Source organism: Nerophis lumbriciformis, linkage group LG12, assembly GCF_033978685.3.
Source record: "Nerophis lumbriciformis linkage group LG12, RoL_Nlum_v2.1, whole genome shotgun sequence".
NCBI classification, from domain to species: Eukaryota; Metazoa; Chordata; class Actinopteri; order Syngnathiformes; family Syngnathidae; genus Nerophis; species Nerophis lumbriciformis.
Window position 1 is genome coordinate 12,740,430 of NC_084559.2, and position 15,647 is coordinate 12,756,076.

The window sequence follows — 15,647 nt, forward strand, 5'->3', positions numbered from 1 at the left end:
TCATAGCCAAGTTTGTTCTCCGCCTTGTGCGCGCCTTTTGTTGTTACCCTTTTGTTTGTTTTTTTGCCATAGTGTTTAATTAAATCATGTTTTCTCGCACAATGCCTTCCGCCTTCTCTGCATCTTGGGGTTCGGCACCAACAAACTCTGACAAATCGTAAGTGAGAGTCCTGTAGTTTTCCTGACCAGTGGTTAGTAGTAGGTACCACTATTTGCTAGTATTTGTGCAACTGTCATATTTCAGAGTTCTCATTAGAAAGTATTCTTAGATTTACATTACAGTTTCGTGATATGGTATGAAATAAAAACTCGGTCAGTGTAGTTTTTTGCTGGCACTTTTGAATTGGCCGGTCTGGAAGTAAACTACATCTCCTAATATTCCCTGCGTGTAGCGGGTGTGCGAGGTCTGTGTGTGGGAAGTCGTAAAGCAGGGGTGCTCATTACGTCGATCGCGATCTACCGGTCGATCTCGGAGGGTGTGTCAGTCGATCACCAGCCAGGCATTAAAAAAATAGTCCTAAAAATGAGCGATCATAAATCTTCACTATGACGTCACTTTCGTCACTTGATTGACATTCACGGCACCCGAGGGTCTCCTGAGATGACGCTGGCTGCTGCCAGATCATTAAAATTACCGACTGGAAGGCGAGAAACACTTTATTTCAACAGACTCTGGCGCCGTACCTGTCGTCAAAACTCCAAAGACCGACTGCACAGTTGCACAATAAAAGTTCTGCTTCATCCTGCCTGCGCTACCAAAATAAGAGTCTCAGAAAGCTGGCGTGCACAAGCTAGCAAGCTACGGAGTTTGCCGACAATGTATTTCTTGTAAAGTGTATACAAAGGAGTACGGAAGCAAATAAGATGCCAAAAACCAACCACTTTCATGTGGTATTGGACAGAAAGGAGGACTTTTTTTCTCCTCCATTCGAAAATGCGGACGTTATCATCACCACTGTCTGATTACAATCAATGCAAGTCATCAGAATCAGGTAATACACCAACTTATATTCTTGTCTTCATGAAAGAAAGGAATCTATATGTGTTAAACATGCCTGTATTATCTTTAAACACCTTTAACTTGTTAACAATATTAACTATATGTGTTAAACATGCTTGTATTATCTTTAACCACCTTTAACTTGTTAACAATATTAACTATATGTGTTAAACATGCTTGTATTATCTTTAAACACCTTTAAGTTGTTAACAATATTAACTATATGTGTTAAACATGCTTGTATTATCTTTAAACACCTTTAACTTGTTAACAATATTAACTATATGTGTTAAACATGCTTGTATTATCTTTAAACACCTTTAAGTTGTTAACAATATTAACTATATGTGTTAAACATGCTTGTATTATCTTTAAACACCTTTAAGTTGTTAACAATATTAACTATATGTGTTAAACATGCTTGTATTATCTTTAACCACCTTTAAGTTGTTAACAATATTAACTATTTGTGTTAAACATACTTGTATCATTTTTAACCACCTTTAACTTGTTAACAATATTAACTATATGTGTTAAACATGCTTGCATTATCTTTAAACACCTTTAACTTGTTAACAAAAACATATATTTCATAAATAAGTAAATATAAATTATATATATGAATGAGGTAGATCCCCACGACTTGATCAATTGAAAAGTAGCTCGCCTGCAGAAAAAGTGTGAGCACCCCTGTTGTAAAGGATTGTTTTTTCGAACATTTCCTAAAGTTTTCAATGCAATCCATCTATAACTTTTTGAGTTATGGTGCTAACAAAAGAGACAAACAAAGCCTGGTGAAAACACAACCTGTTTGGTCTCACCACCTTTGTCTGGAGTGTTTCCAAGAAGCCAGTTTGGACACACCTTCTCATTCAATGCGTTTTCTTTATTTTCATGACTAGTTACATTGTAGATTGTCACTGAAGGCATCAAAACTATGAATGAACACATGTGAAGTTATGAACTTAACAAAAAAAGGTGAAATAACTGAAAACCTGTTTTCTATTCTAGTTTCTTTAAAATAGCGATGCACCCTTTGCTCTGATTACTGCTTTGCACACTCTTGGCATTCTCTCCATGAGTTTCAAGAGGTAGCCACCTGAAATGGTTTTCACTTCACAGTTGTCATAGTTCTGATGCCTTCAGTGACAAGGTAAATAATCAGGAAAATAAAGAAAACGCATTGAAATGAGAAGGTGTGTCCACAGAACCACAGAACTTTCCTCCAGAAGGTCTTATCTTTGTCCATGTGATGTCAGATGAGACAAACATTGAGCTGTTTGGCCACAATACCCAGCAATATGTTTGGAGGAGAAAAGGTGAGGCCTTTAATCCCGGGAACACCATACCATCAAGCATGGTGGTGGTAGCATTATGCTCTGGGCCTGTTTTTCTGCCAATGGAACTGGTGCTTTACAGAGAGTAAATGGGACAATGAAAAAGGAGGATTACCTCCAAATTCTTCAGGACAACCTAAAATCATCAGGGTGTTCCAACAGGACAATGACCCCAAACACACATCAAAAGTGGTAAAAGAATGGCTAAATCAGACTAGAATTAAGGTTTTAGAATGACTTAAACCCCATTAAGAACATGTAGACAATGCTGAAGAAACAAGTCCATGTCAGAAAACCAACATATTTAGCTGAACTGCACCAATTTTGTCAAGAGGAGTGGTCAAAAATACAAGCAGAAGCTTGTGGATGGCTACCAAAAGCGCCTTATTGCAGGTAAACTTGCCAAGGGACATGTAAGCAAATATTAACATTGCTGTATGTATACTTTTGACCCTCACATTTTCAGTAGACCCATAATAAATTCATAAAATAACCAAATTTCATGATTTCTTTTTTGTGACCAACAAGTATGTGCTCCAATCACTCTATCACAAAAATATAAGAGTTGTAGATATTATTGGAAACTCAAGACAGCCATGACATTATGTTCTTTACAAGTGTATGTAAACTTTTGACCACAACTGTATATATACATATTAGAGATGCGCGGTTTGCGGACACAACCGCGGAGTCCGCGGATTATCCGCGGGTCGGGCGGTTGAAATAAAAAAAAATTAGATTTTATCCGCGGGTCGGGTTGGGCGGTTGAAATAAAAAAAATTAGATTTTAAATAGATTCAGGCGGGTGGCAGTTAAACCAATTCGGAAATATATATACATAGTTAAATGTTGTTACCCACATACGAAAAACGAGCAGGCACCTGCAGCATATGCCACAACAGAAGAAGAAAAAAAAGAGATGGCAACGCCGGCAGCAAACGTGGTACGCGACAAACTAAAAAAGGGAATAGTAAAGACCAGGGGGAAAAAAAGGCCAGAAAAGTTCAGCGTGGACTCGTTTTTATGAGGTTGTAAATCAGGATGATAGTAATGCTGGCTACGTGATTTGCAAGAGCTGCGACGCTGTTTATGTCTACGACAGTCACAAAACCGGGACATCTAACATGGTGCATCACATTTGTGCAAAACCCCGAACCTCCACAAACACCCTGAGCATGAGCAGTTTCGTCCGCCGTGATCCCAGAAGAGTGCCACAGGATGTTAAAACAAGATAGAACGCAGCTGCCTGCAGCAGTTTGAGTGGCGCGAGCGCGCTTGGAGGTGCGCTCAGCGCGGCTCCCAGATGATTGCGCACTGGTGTGCGTCTGGGCCGTGACAGCGTGGCACGCATTGAATGTCTCTGCTCCATTGGATCAGTCTCCTTTCTTTAACAGGCAAAAGCTTTATAACCTCACTAATGCCTTGCATCGTCTATATTAGATATATACCGTATTTTCCGCACTATAAGGCGCACCTAAAAACCACAAATTTTCTCAAAAGCTGACAGTGCGCCTTATAACCCGGTGCGCTTTATATATGGATTAATATTAAGATTCATTTTCATAAAGTTTCGGTCTCGCAACTTCGGTAAACAGCCGCCATCTTTTTTCCCGGTAGAACAGGAAGCGCTTCTTCTTCTACGCAAGCAACCGCCAAGGTAAGCACCCGCCCCCATAGAACAGGAAGCGCTTCTTCTTCTACTGTAAGCAACCACCCGCCCGCGTAGAAGAAGAAAAAGCGCGCGGATATTACCGTACGTTTCATTTCCTTTGTGTGTTTACATCTGTAAAGACCACAAAATGGCTCCTACTAAGCGACAGGGATCCGGCTCATGAAAAGACGCAATCTCTCCATCCGCACACGGATTACTATTTCACAGCAACTGATATTCCTGTGAACCGCACTGTGGATACAACGGGAGCACGTACGGTGACTATTCGCACCACAGGGAATGAGAAGTCATCCTTCACTGTGGTTCTAGCTTGCCATGCTAATGGCCAGAAACTTCCACCCATGGTGATATTCAAAAGGAAGACCTTGCCAAAAGAGACCTTTCCAGCCGGCGTCATCATAAAAGCTAACTCGAAGGGATGGATGAAGAAAAGATGAGCGAGTGGTTAAGGTAAGTTTAAGTTTACGCGAAGAGGCCGGGTGGCTTTTTTCACGCAGCTCTGTCCATGTTGATATACGATTCCATGCGCGCCCACATCACGCTGGTTTTAATATATTATTAAAGTTTGACTGACCTATTTGACTGTTTTTTTGACATTCCTTTAGCGCAGTTAGATGCGGCTTACAACACGGGGCGGCTTATAGGTGGACAAAGTTTTGAAATATGCCGTTCATTGAAGGCGCGGCTTATAACCCAGGGCGCCTTATGGTGCGGAAAATACGGTAACAACGGGCAGGTGGTGGATGGGTGCGGTTTTGATTAAATGTTAGTTCGGGTGGATGGCGGATGGTTGACGACTTTTGTGATGCGGTTGCGGATGAAATAATTGCCTATCCGCGCATCTCTAATACATATACATACGTACATTACGGTAAAAGACAGGTTGGTTTTTACCACTGTTTTACTGTTTTTTTTAAAAAGTTGAATAGTTGACATATTTCCTAATATAAGCTGGTAGTATGTTCCATGCATGTGTGCATTCACCTGCCTCACAATGCGCACGCATATATTCCAAACTGCACACACGTGCTCCAAACTGATCAACCGAAAGTAGTGATGTCCAATAATATCGGGCTCCCGATATTATCGGCCGATAAATGATTTAAAATGAAATATCGGAAATTAATGAATGCAAGCATCCTTGGTCAACAGCCATACAGGTCACACTGAGGGTGGCCGTATAAACAACTTTAACACTGTTACAAATATGCGCCACACTGTGAACCCACACCAAACAAGAATGACAAACACCTTTCGGGAGAACATCCGCACCGTAACACAACATAAACACAACAGAACAAATACCCAGAACCCCCTTGCAGCACTAAGTCTTCCGGGACACTACAATATTGTTAGAATAATTATGTATATATTATCACACTAACTTTAGTATGCTTAAAGTCCGTTGCTTTAGTTATTTAGCTATTGTGCTCAAGTTGGACTTTTTCTAATGTGAGCAAGGGCAAATACTTCTTGTCTGAGGGGTGGCCTCAGCTGTAGATGTTATCTTTGTTTGAGCCCGCCAACAGCCAAGGACTTCAACCGACTTCAGCGAAGATGGGATGACGGCACGCGGACGAGGCAGAGACTTCAAGGACCTCAACAAGATAAGATGCCAACACGCAGACGAAGCGGTGACGGGGCGAAAGCACAAGGCCCCCCAGAACATTCCGTCACGTATCGCACGTCCTGGACCTGCTTTGCATAAAATATGTGACCACTCCTCTTAGAGGCAACCTTAGTATTGCTGACTGTGGAACTCCTGAATAAAAAGAGAGACGCAAGAGCTGGACCTTAGAGCGTAGGGCGAGACAGTGACTAAGGGTCCGGCTCCATGCCTTCTCCTCATGAGCTAAATTGAACTCCGTCTCTGATTGATTCCTTGCTTCTTGTCTGATTAATAGATGTCATCAGTGTTTGAACCTGACAAATATACACCCCCCGCTACCCTCCATACACACCTCAACCCCGCCCACCTCAACCTCCACATGCTCTCTCAGGGAGAGCATGTCCAAATTCCAAGCTGCTGTTTTGAGGCATGTTAAAAAAAAAAAATGCACTTTGTGACTTCAATAAAAAATATGGCAGTGCCATGTTGGCATTTTTTTCCCATAACTTGATTTGATTTATTTTGGAAAACCTTGTTACATTGTTTAATGCATCCAGCGGGGCATCACAACAAAATTAGGCATAATCCAATCCAATCCACTTTATTTATATAGCACATTTAAACAACAAAATGTTTCCTAAGTGCTGCACAACAATATTAAACACAATTAAAAACAATATAAAATAAATGTGATTAAAAACAATTTCAAAGGGTAAAACCAATTAAAACAGTAAATAGAAAGCAAAAAGCAAAATTTTTAAAACACAGAGGACAACAGAGGACCACACAACTCACGTAGTGTTAAAAGCCAGAGAATAAAAGTGGGTCTTAAGACGAGACCTAAAACACTCCACTGTGGGAGCAGTTCGAACATGGAGGGGCAGAGTGTTCCAGAGCTTAGGGCCGACCACAGAGAAGGCCCTGTCTCCCCTGGTTTTAAGTCTCGTCTTAGACACCACGAGCTGGAGCTGGCTCTCGGACCTCAGAGCGCGCGCAGGATTGTAAGTTTGGATGAGGTCCGAGATATACTGAGGTGCCAGTCCATGTAAAGCTTTAAAAACAAACAGCAAGGTTTTAAAATCAATTCTAAAATGAACAGGGAGCCAGTGCAAACTCTCAAGGATTGGGGTTATATGCTGGCGTCTCCTGGCCCCTGTTAAAAGTCGTGCTGCCGCATTCTGGACTAACTTCAACCGGGAGAGAGCTTTTTGGCTAATGCCAGCATAAAGAGCATTGCAGTAGTCCAGGCGACTTGAAATAAAAGCATGCACGACTTGTTCAAAAAGGTTAAAAGATAAAAACGGTTTTACCTTTGCTAAAAGACGAAGATGATAAAAACACGATTTTAAAACGCCATTGACTTGTTTGTCAAGTTTAAAATCGCTGTCTATAGTGACGCCAAGGCTGGTGACTTTGGGACGCACATCATTTTGCAATGGTCCCAAGTCAGTGAGGGCCGGACCAAACACTAAAATTTCCGTTTTTCCCTCATTCATTATTAAAAAATTCTGGGCTAACCAAGCCTTGACGTCGCATAGACAGTTGAGGAGTGTCAGGGGGCCGTGGCCTTTTGAAATAGGCATATAAATTTGGCAGTCGTCTGCATAAAAGTGATAAAACACTCCATGCCTCTTAAAAATCTCTCCAAGAGGAAGAAGGTACAGTGCAAACAGGATGGGGCCTAGAATAGATCCCTGGGGGACACCACAGTAAAGCGGAGCAGAAGAAGTGGCGTCCCCCAGCCTGACAGAGAAGGACCTTTCTGACAGGTAGGATCTAAACCACTCTAATGCAGTCCCCCTGACACCCACACAGTCTCTCAGGCGATCTAAAAGAATTGTGTGGTGGACTGTGTCAAAGGCAGCTGTAAGATCTAAAAGCACTAAAATGGCAGAGCTGCCAGAATCAGATATTAAAAGCAAATCATTAAAAACCTTTAAAAGTGCAGATTCAGTACTGTGCAAAGCTTTGTATCCAGACTGAAATGGATCTAAAGTGCTATTTTCATCTAAAAAAGACTGTAGTTGCGCCAAAACACATTTCTCCAAAATTTTTGACACAAAAGGTAATTTAGAAATGGGCCGATAATTTGACAAACCTGTAGGATCAAGACCTGTTTTTTTGATCAAAGGCTCAACAACAGCTCCTTTACAAAAAGAGGGCACACTGCCAGAAATCAAGCTGCTGTTGATGATGTCCCTAACAGATAAGTCAATAGAGTCCCAGACTTCTTTAAAAAAGCGAGGGGGGACTGGGTCTGTGGGACAGGACGAGGGTTTTAGTTTGTCGACTATTCCTGTAAGCTCAGGCATGGACACAGGCTCAAACTGACAAAACACAGCCGAGCACCGAGTGGCCACATTGAAACTAAATGGAGAAGGAGAAAGATTTGCCCGAATAGTAGCAACCTTGTCGTTAAAAAAGGAGAGAAATTTTTCACAAGTTTCCCTTGTCATCTCCAGTGAAGTGGCTGGATAATAATGTGTTAATTCCACAACTGTATATATCGGTAGATATCGGAATCGGTAATTAAGAGTTGTACAATATCGGAATATCGGCAAAAAAGCCATTATCGGACATCTCTAACCGAAAGGTAAGGATTTTTTTCATAAACCGTTCCATCCCCAGTACAAGAGCATTACGTCCAGTTTGCATTACAATCCTCGACAAACAGGGGCAATAAAAATGAAATGTGCACTGAGTTACACTCAAAATGACAATAAAAGTATGTAAGAAAAACTTGAACAAGAAGTTTAAAATATATAGTCAATATACCACAGTTTTGCTTTATTGATCATAAAAAATAAAGATAATTAAAGCTGCAAGCAGCGTTGGTCGGGCCTGCGTATTTGGCAGGTGCTAGTCCTAAGTGTCCCAATACTTTTGTCCAGTTTTAGTCCCAAGTGTCCCAATACTTTTGGCAAGTTGTAGTCCTAAGTGTCCCAATACTTTTGTCAAGTTGTAGTCCCAAGTGTCCCAATACTTTTGTCCAGTTTTCGGCCTAAGTGTCCCAATACTTTTGTCCAGTTTTCGGCCTAAGTGTCCCAATACTTTTGTCCGGTGGTAGTCATAAGTGTCCCAATACTTTTGTCCAGTTTTAGTCCCAAGTGTCCCAATACCTTTGGCAAGTTGTAGTCCTAAGTGTCCCAATACTTTTGTCAAGTTGTAGTCCCAAGTGTCCCAATACTTTTGTCCAGTTTTCGGCCTAAGTGTCCCAATACTTTTGTCCAGTTTTCGGCCTAAGTGTCCCAATACTTTTGTCCGGTGGTAGTCATAAGTGTCCCAATACTTTTGTCCAGTTTTAGTCCCAAGTGTCCCAATACTTTTGGCAAGTTGTAGTCCTAAGTGTCCCAATACTTTTGTCAAGTTGTAGTCCCAAGTGTCCCAATACTTTTGTCCAGTTTTCGGCCTAAGTGTCTCAATACTTTTGTCCAGTTTTCGGCCTAAGTGTCCCAATACTTTTGTCCGGTGGTAGTCATAAGTGTCCCAATACTTTTGTCTAGTGTACCTACCTTGTCTGCATTGTGTAGGCACGCTGGTGCTTCCTGCTTTTAAGCAGCCATCTTAAAAAAACAGCAGCGCAGCAGCATCAGCGCAGCGGGTCTTCGAAGGGTCATAAAATCAAAACCGGAGCAGGTATTAAAACGCTGTTCTGTTATTTTATACACAAGGGTTTAATCTCTCTCCTGTGTTAGTTTGAAGCCGAAACGACAAACGCGCTCAGAGGAGATAGTTTTTGAAGGAAGGTGACCGGTTTTTACAAAAAATTAGTTTTGAAGGGGGAATAGCAAACTTCCTGTTGATTTTTGCTGGGGGTTGTCAATTTATGAAATGTAGGTCTAAGTGAGACCTACATAGAGGTTTTTGTTTCATGTCTCTCCAACCTTCCCAGTGGGAGTTACAGGCAGTTTTGTCAGTTGTTTCATCCGAGGAGCAGTTTTTTGTGCGTTTTATTAAAAAAATTGCGCTAGAGCACAATTTTGAGATTTGGGGTTAGGTTTTTTTATTAGATCACAATTTTTGCAAGTCCTGATGTGTGCGTTCAGTTTGGTGAGTTTTGAAGCATGTTAAGGGGGTCAAATTACAGCTCAAAGAGGCAAAAGTGACTGTTTTTAGTACTTTTTTGTCTTGAAGGGGGAATTGCCAACTTCATGTTGATTTTAGCCCGAGAATGTACCATTATGAAATGTAGGTCTAAGTCAGACCTACATAGAGGTTTTTTTTTCATGTCTCTCCGACCTTCCTAGTGGGAGTTACAGGCAGTCTAGTTGTTTTTCTTCCTAGGGGGCGCTAGAGCGCAATTTTGAGTTTTGTGGTTCGTTTCTTTTTTAAAAAGGCAATTTTCGCAGGTCCTGATGTGTGGGTCAAATATGGTGAGTTTTGAAGCATGTTAAGTGGGTCAAATTACAGTTTAATGTGGCGGCGGAAGAATAAAGAATAAAACCTTACAAATTCAATAGGTCCTTATGTCCCATTGCATAAGGACTCCCTTTGGGAGTCCTTATACAATGGGCCATGCGGGCCCTAATTAAAGCTGCAAGCAGCGTTGGTCGGGCCCGCGTATTTGGCAGGTGCTAGTCCTAAGTGTCCCAATACTTTTGTCCAGTTTTAGTCCCAAGTGTCCCAATACTTTTGGCAAGTTGTAGTCCTAAGTGTCCCAATACTTTTGTCAAGTTGTAGTCCCAAGTGTCCCAATACTTTTGTCCAGTTTTCGGCCTAAGTGTCCCGATACTTTTGTCCAGTTTTCGGCCTAAGTGTCCCAATACTTTTGTCCGGTGGTAGTCATAAGTGTCCCAATACTTTTGTCTAGTGTACCTACCTTGTCTGCATTGTGTAGGCACGCTGGTGCTTCCTGCTTTTAAGCAGCCATCTTAAAAAAACAGCAGCGCAGCAGCATCAGCGCAGCGGATCTTTGAAGGGTCATAAAATCAAAACCAGAGCAGGTATTAAAACGCTGTTCTGTTATTTTATACACAAGGGTTTAATCTCTCTCCTGTGTTAGTTTGAAGCCGAAACGACAAACGCGCTCAGAGGAGATAGTTTTTGAAGGAAGGTGACCGGTTTTTACAAAAAATTAGTTTTGAAGGGGGAATAGCAAACTTCCTGTTGATTTTTGCTGGGAGTTGTCAATTTATGAAATGTAGGTCTAAGTGAGACCTACATAGAGGTTTTTGTTTCATGTCTCTCCGACCTTCCCAGTGGGAGTTACAGGCAGTTTTGTCAGTTTTTTCATCCGAGGAGCAGTTTTTTGTGCGTTTTATTAGAAAATTGCGCTAGAGCACAATTTTGAGATTTGGGGTTAGGTTTTTTTTTATTACATCACAATTTCTGCCAGTCCTGATGTGTGCGTTCAGTTTGGTGAGTTTTGAAGCATGTTAAGGGGGTCAAATTACAGCTCAAAGAGGCAAAAGTGACTGTTTTTAGTACTTTTTTGTCTTGAAGGGGGAATTGCCAACTTCATGTTGATTTCAGCCCGTACTATTATGAAATGTAGGTCTAAGTCAGACCTACATAGAGGTTTTTGTTTCATGTCTCTCCGACCTTCCTAGTGGGAGTTACAGGCAGTCTAGTTTGTTTTCCCTAGGGGGCGCTAGAGCGCAATTTTGAGTTTTGTGGTTCGTTTTTTAAAAAAAAAGGCAATTTTCGCAGGTTCTGATGGGTGGGTCAAATATGGTGAGTTTTGAAGCATGTTAAGTGGGTCAAATTACAGTTTAATGTGGCGGCGGAAGAATAAAGAATAAAACCTTACAAATTCAATAGGTCCTTATGTCCCATTGCATAAGGACTCCCTTTGGGAGTCCTTATGGGCCATGCGGGCCCTAATTATGGGCCATGCGGGCCCTAATTAATTAATAAATGTGCTTTTTCCTTGACTTTTAATGCCAGGAAAAAAAAAAAGTTTGATTCAATTGCACTTCCCGATGATGAATAAAAACAGGCCTCTTACAGTGACAGTGACATGTGGAGGCAAATCATCACACTGCTCAAAGGGCGGATAGAAAGCTATAGCCTGATCCCATTGGGAGCTATAGCTTACTTCCCTTCTCGTCATGCCACGTCCCCTCCGGGCCCTCCCCCCGGTCCCACAGACAAAGCAGTACCATTTATTCCTGTCACATCGCATAAAAGCAGACATCAATTGAGGATCCAATGCTTTAGTCCTGACCCTTTTATTATAGAGGGAAGAAAAGCATCAGATGACCAACGAGGCTATCTCTGCGCTCCCCCCTTCAGAAGAAAGGAAAGGATGATTGATTTCTTCTGCAAAGCTATAACGTATATTGAACATTAGTCAATTAAATATAGTTTACTGCTGGAGGGGATGTTCTGTGATGGAGTATTAGAATATGTGCTGCAAGAAACACACTATTTCTTCATTATTGAATACAATTGCAATTCAAAACAAGATTACTTTTTATATTCCCTTACATTTGATGAGATAGCAGAACCACAGGTGACGTGGCATGCCATTATTTTACTGACAGTAGCAAACACTATCTTTCTATTTGACGCCTGACCTTTTGCATGATAATCAATGTGAGACATACTGTATCAGTCTAACCAAAGCAACAAGGGCAAAGGTTGGGACAGTCAAAGGAACTGAAAATGAAAGTAAATGTTCCTTCTTTCCAGCTCAGACTGCTGGAGTGTGTACAGGGACAATGTCTTGTCATTCATCCAGCAGATTTATGAACTCAAAGGTCACTGATATTGCATTAAGATGGCCTGGCTTGTTCTGCTTCATCCCAAATGTATTTGATAGTCTTGAGCTCATACAGGTAAAAGCCAGTAAATTAGAATATTTCGAAAAACTTGATTTATTTCAGTAATTGCATTCAAAAGGTGTAACTTGTACATTATATTTATTCATTGCACACAGACTGATGCATTCAAATGTTTATTTCATTTAATTTTGATGATTTGAAGTGGCAACAAATGAAAATCCAAAATTCCGTGTGTCACAAAATTAGAATATTACTTAAGGCTAATACAAAAAAGGGATTTTTAGAAATGTTGGCCAACTGAAAAGTATGAAAATGAAAAATATGAGCATGTACAATACTCAATACTTGGTTGGAGCTCCTTTTGCCTCAATTACTGCGTTAATGCGGCGTGGCATGGAGTCGATGAGTTTCTGGCACTGCTCAGGTGTTATGAGAGCCCAGGTTGCTCTGATAGTGGCCTTCAACTCTTCTGCGTTTTTGGGTCTGGCATTCTGCATCTTCCTTTTCACAATACCCCACAGATTTTCTATGGGGCTAAGGTCAGGGGAGTTGGCGGGCCAATTTAGAACAGAAATACCATGGTCCGTAAACCAGGCACGGGTAGATTTTGCGCTGTGTGCAGGCGCCAAGTCCTGTTGGAACTTGAAATCTCCATCTCCATAGAGCAGGTCAGCAGCAGGAAGCATGAAGCGCTCTAAAACTTGCTGGTAGACGGCTGCGTTGACCCTGGATCTCAGGAAACAAAGTGGACCGACACCAGCAGATGACATGGCACCCCAAACCATCACTGATGGTGGAAACTTTACACTAGACTTCAGGCAACGTGGATCCTGTGCCTCTCCTGTCTTCCTCCAGACTCTGGGACCTCGATTTCCAAAGGAAATGCAAAATTTGCATGGTTGGGTGATGGTTTGGCGTGCCATGTCATCTGCTGGTGTCGGTCCACTCTGTTTCCTGAGATCCAGGGTCAACGCAGCCGTCTACCAGCAAGTTTTAGAGCACTTCATTCTTCCTGCTGCTGACCTGCTCTATGGAGATGGAGATTTCAAGTTCGATTTAGCGATTAGGAGTGACAGATTGTTTGGTAAACGTATAGCATGTTCTATGTTATAGTTATTTGAATGACTCTTACCATAATATGTTACGTTAACATACCAGTTGGTTATTTATGCCTCATATAACGTACACTTATTCAGCCTGTTGTTCACTATTCTTTATTTATTTTAAATTGCCTTTCAAATGTCTATTCTTGGTGTTGGATTTTATCAAACAAATTTCCCCAAAAAATCCGACTTATACTCCAGTGCGACTTATATATGTTTTTTTCCTTCTTTATTATACATTTTCAGCCGGTGCGACTTATACCGGTACTCCGGAGCGACTTATACTCTGAAAAATACGGTACTTTTGGGCCTTGCAATGTGTGCACTGGGGCACAGCCATGCTGGAACAAAAGAGAGTCCTTCCAGAAAAAGTTCCACTGACTAATAGCACAGTTTTTGTTGGTAATCCATACCAAAAGGTCCGATAAAAAACTAATCGTAATAAAACTAAAGCAAAATATCTACGGAATATCCAATAAATTTGTTCCAGACACCCGCAAATATGAACACAAAACATTAGTCAATTAAATATAGTTTACTGCTGAAGGGGATGTTCTGTGATATGTGGTGCAAGAAACACACTATTTCTTCATTATTGAAAACTTTGTAGCCTTGAATAAAATTGCAAATTCAAAACAAGATTACTTTTTATATTCAGTTACATTTGATGAGACAGCAGAACCACAGGTGACATGGCATGCCATTAATTTACTGAAAGTAAACACTATCTTTCTATTTGACGACTGACCTTTTGCATGATAATCAATGTGAGACATACTGTGTCAGTCTAACCAACGCAACAAGGGCAAAGGTTGGGACAGTAAAAGGAACTGAAAATGAAATAAAATGTTCCTTCTTTCCAGCTAAGACTGCTGGAGTGTGTACAGGGACAATGTCTTGCCATTCATCCAGCAGATTTATGAACTCAAAGGTCACTGGTGTTGCATTAAGATGACCTGGCTTGTTCTGCTTCATCCCAAAGGTATTTGATAGTCTTGAGCTCATATATACTTTTGGACCTTGCTGTGTGCACTGGGGCACAGCCATGCTGGAACAAAAGAGGTCCTTCCAGAAACAACCTCTCTAAATAATAGCACAGTTTTTGTTGGTAATCCGTTCCATTTTCGGGAGAATATTTGTCCCGGGGGGTTTTCGGGAGAGGCGCTGAATTTCGGGAGTCTCCCGGAAAATTCGGGAGGGTTGGCAAGTATGGTATAATATTGCATAAAATCAATTTGGATCAAATCCCACCAAATCTTAAAATGCATCCTTTCTGAATGGTATCATTCTTCATGTATCCAGATACGTATTGAATCGTTTCAAATTGGAGCGATAATCCTCCCCCTAGGTGCATCTGCAAACTTTGGTCTTTAAAAGTGAGCAACATTTGGCAGCGTCTTGGTTACGAGTATGACTTACCACTGAGAACTTCACTGTTGGGCCCCCAGAAGTCTGCAACCTTGGATGGCCTGTTGTAAAACTCATCTCTGTTTGCAGCCAAAATCAGCCTGGGGATAGAGGAGGTCATTTAGTTCGTATTTTTCTGTGATTCAGGCAGTAGTTTGTGAACCGACCAACTGAATTGATACCATCACCACCCAACACTGTCTTATATATCCGAAATGAGTATTCAATTGCAAATATTTTTTAGTGTGTGAGGACAACACACATTTATATTGGACGTTACTTCTGCTGCACACTTTGTAAATTAAGTACTATCACTATAGCACCAGTGTTATCATTTATATCTTGTTATTGTATACAAGAACGGAAATAAAGCCGTGCATTAGGGATGTCCCGATCCAGGTTTTTGCACTTCCGATCCGATACCTATATTGTTTTTGCACTTCCGATCCGATACCGATACTGACCGATACCAATACTGGCCTATCCGAGCATCTATTAAAGTTATTTAGCCTACTTAGTTGTCAGAATCATGTTGAAAAGGGTTTTAGTACTCTTGATAACAACTAGCCAGCTGAATTAGGGGAGTTTGAATAATACACAATGGTTGGTAACAAGAAACTGACCTGTTTATTCAAGGATAAACACAAAATAGACAAATTTATACATGACAAACAGAAATGGCATCATTGAAACTAGGGCTGGGCAATATGGCCTTTTTTTAATATTGCGATATTTTAAGGCCATATTGCGATACACGATATATATCTCGATATTTTGCCTTAGCCTTGAATGAA

The 15,647-nt window shown here is 41.1% G+C and overlaps 1 protein-coding gene across 4 annotated transcripts in view; it reads right to left on the reverse strand.

Moving 5' to 3' along the window:
• The window catches only part of LOC133623016 (transport and Golgi organization 2 homolog), a 73,223-nt gene that overhangs the window by 36,637 nt on the left and 20,939 nt on the right, over positions 1 to 15,647 (reverse strand). For all 4 annotated transcript variants that reach the window (XM_061985912.2, XM_061985914.2, XM_061985915.2 and 1 more), the window contains one exon: positions 14,866 to 14,954. In XM_061985912.2, the coding sequence (XP_061841896.1) occupies positions 14,866 to 14,954 (89 nt within the window). The remainder of the gene's footprint in view (positions 1 to 14,865; positions 14,955 to 15,647) is intronic.